General features: G+C 54.2%; 1 protein-coding gene across 1 annotated transcript; it reads right to left on the minus strand.

Annotated features, from left to right (window-relative positions):
• Window positions 1–542: 542 nt before the first annotated feature.
• On the minus strand, window positions 543–2,935 carry LOC139665680 (FYVE, RhoGEF and PH domain-containing protein 6-like). Its single transcript, XM_071544771.1, has 2 exons — window positions 705–2,935; window positions 543–552 (listed from the first exon to the last, which is right to left on the minus strand). Exons 1-2 carry the CDS (start codon window positions 2,933–2,935, stop codon window positions 543–545), a joined length of 2,241 nt encoding a protein of 746 aa, XP_071400872.1.
• Window positions 2,936–3,235: the final 300 nt, after the last annotated feature.

The following is a 3,235-nucleotide window of genomic DNA, read 5'->3' on the forward strand; positions in this document are numbered from 1 at the left end:
GACATTTCCTGCCCTGGCCACTGAAAATAACCCACAGGAAAACAGGCCGACCTGCTGCACATCAATGCTCTATTCACATTCAATGCCACTAGCTCCGAGACTGACTTTCACACTCACAGAAATACACACCACTGATGTTAATATCACCTATGCAACCTGTAGCACACAATGGTTCCCACATTGTAGCTATCAGTTACCTGAAATTGCAGGGCAATAACATGGGTTAGATGTTGAATAGTAGGGCTGGACCTTGGCCCACATCAACTCTCTTTCTCTCTCTCTCTCCCTCTCTCTCACACACACACACACACACCAGTGTGACATTGTTCTAGACCTAAAAAAATAATCTTTCTCCATTTTGCCCTTGACCAGGAAATTTCATTCATAAAGGCTGGTACACAGGCATGGTCTCATATTCGGTCTCTCCTATTATACTGCGGTAAGGAGTGATGGCTTTACTGAGGCTATTTGCCTCAGGTGGCATATCATCTGAGGATACAATGATCCCAATGTTACTGCTGTCACCTTTGAAATATGAATCATCATCGCACACTGAGACACACCACAACAAAATGAGACACACAAACACAATGCTAGATCATTCTTTAGAGAAAGTGTGAGTGAAAGAGGGAAATAAAATAATGCAGCATGTCTCACACAGACAGCTACACACTTCAACACATGCTCTGAAGAAAACACCTTACCTCTCGTACTCGTCGCCCAGGGATTTTCGATAGGGATCCTGCACTTCATAGATGTCTGAATCGGCTGGATCGGGGTCATGTGGCCAGCCCAGCCGTGCGCTGTGAAACGGCAGGTTCATATATTCTGGTATCTCCTCATACAGCGGAACGTTCTCATACTCCACCGATCCCTCTCCACCCTCCCCGCTGCCGTCAACCTCCCCCGTGCCGCTATTAGGCTGCTCCAGGTTTTTATCCCCCCTGTTTGACTCCACACTGGTACAGTCCAGGGACTGCCCTCCCTTGGCCAACAGCTTTGGCAGCATCTTGACGGAGAGCCGGAGTTCCAGCAGCTTCCGGAAGGACAGGCTCCTCTTGTGTTCGGCCCGGGTTGCCAGGTCGGCCGTGGAAAACGACTGCGCCCTCTGCTTGCCCCCCAGCAGCGGGGCTCGGCCCTGGGGGGGCACGCTGCTCCTGGTGGGCATCTGTCGGCTGAAGAATGTCACGCAGGGCCGGGCAAAACGCCACGCCGTTTTCTCCTGGGGAGGCGCGGGCAGCTCCCTCATGGGGGTGTTGGCGTGCGGAGGTGGAGGGGGGGTGATGCAGGGCGGAGGGGGAGCGGGCAGGCTGTGTCTCTGGGGCTTCCGGGGGGGCGCCCTCGGTGAATCCTGACCCTCAGCAGAAAAGGCTTTCCTGGTGCTGGCCAGAGGCGGGTGGCAGCTGAGCTTGATCTGCTTGGGGAGGCTGTGTGTGATGGGGTAACGCTCAAAGTCGCCGTACCCGTCCTCTTCATCCTCCTCCACCCGACGTTCCCCGCCTTCTTTTTTGCCGTCGTGGCTCAGTAAGTTGGGCGCCGGCTGAGAGAGCAGGTCTAAGGAGTGTGAGGTGTTTCTGTTAAGGGAGGGGGGCATGTGGATCGTTCTGCGGATGCGGGGCGAGAGGGAAGTCTGTCGAGGAGGGGGCACGGGGGCGTCGGGCTCATCGTCTACCACACCTGGGACTTGTTGGGGTAGGGGGTTGTCACTTACACCCTGTTTGAGTTCCTCCCCTTCTGAACTGAGAGACAGACCGGCTAGACTCGGCGTCCCCTCAGAATCGCCCGTCTCGAGCCCCTGTTTGTGTTCCTCCGCCACCCCGTCCTGGGCACCGCCCTCCAGGCCGTCCTGCCTCACCAGGACTGGTTTCTTCGGTTTACGTGGGTGAGGGACTGGAAGAGGCTTGCTGGGGGGAGCGGGGACCTGCTGATCGGGGGGTAACCTGGCAGAAGGTGCGGTGCTGCTCCCTACCTGAGAGGATTCTGGGGAAGACGACGGAGACGGTGGCGGATGAAGAGCGAAACTCTGGAAGATGATGCTGCCTGCAACATCACAGACGGATTTAGAGTCTTGTGTGTCAGGAACCTCAGTCTCTGCAACCGTAATTGATTGACCCAAAGCACTTTCCTGGTATCTTACAGCCTCCTCCAACCCTTTCCCCTGCTGCTCCTCGGTCCTCTGCGCTTCTCTGCTCACCAATCCCCTATCCAAGTGTCTCTGTCTTTGGGGTTTGTCCTTGGGCTTAGGGTGGACGTTGTTGCTGATCAATCCACCTCCACCCTTCTCCACGGCTACTCCCTCCCGGTTTTCTACTCTGTCTCGCGGCCTCATCGCCGGAAGCCCACATCCTTCTGCGGAATTCCCATTCTGCAACCGGTCGTCGTCCATATCGCTCCCAATTTCGGTTGCATCTCCGTTCCCCAGGCGCTGGCACTGGGGGCACTCCTGGAGCCCGCAGGAGCACGTGGGAATGATGTAGTACGATTCACGATTGCTAGGGTCTGATAAAATCCCATTTTTGGAGTTGAGAAGCAAGAGGCTGTCATCTGAAGCCTCCCGGTGTTCCTGAGATAGGGTGGGGGATGTGCCGGGTTTGGCCGGTGGGGGTACAGCGGGAGGCGAGGCCGAGGGTTTGGGGATGCATGGTTTGGGCGCAACGACAGGTTTGGCTCTCTTCAGAGTAGCAGGGGAAGGGTGGGAGACAACGGAGGGCTGGGTGAGAAGACCGGGTTTAGGGGCGATGGGCGGGGGTGAGGGTTTGGTGGTAGCAGGGAGTTTAGGTTTGGGAGCTAATGGAGGCTTCTTCACACCTGTGGGAAGGAAGAGAAGAGATTTACAGAGCAGACCACAATCATTTACCCACCCTTCTTTTTGAATGAAGCATACAGCGCTAGCAGAGCACATGAAAGCATGCTTCACCCTCGCCTCCCCTAACATAAGTGTAGACAGCTGCAAGATGTGGTTAAGGCTGGGGTCAAAAAGTCAGTCTCGGGGTCACAGGGGACTACTGCAGCCAAGAACTAGGGGTGGGAGTTGTGTGTTAATAAATTTAGGGATCAAAAATAGGTTGTAGGTGTTTGATAAAAAGATCAAACTCAATGGTCCTTTTCAATTCATTTTCAGTGTTCTTGAATTTGAACTACTCTCGTCACATCTTATTTGTAGAACCACTTTTATTTATTATAATGTAATTAGTCTATAACTGTCTCTCTGACCTGATGGGTGACATTTTGCACA

The sequence above is a fragment of the Centroberyx affinis genome, unplaced genomic scaffold, assembly GCF_046629955.1.
Source record: "Centroberyx affinis isolate AG114_WGS23_722 - 3 ecotype Tasmania unplaced genomic scaffold, CSIRO-AGI_Caff_v1 ptg004652l_1, whole genome shotgun sequence".
Taxonomy (NCBI): Eukaryota; Metazoa; Chordata; class Actinopteri; order Beryciformes; family Berycidae; genus Centroberyx; species Centroberyx affinis.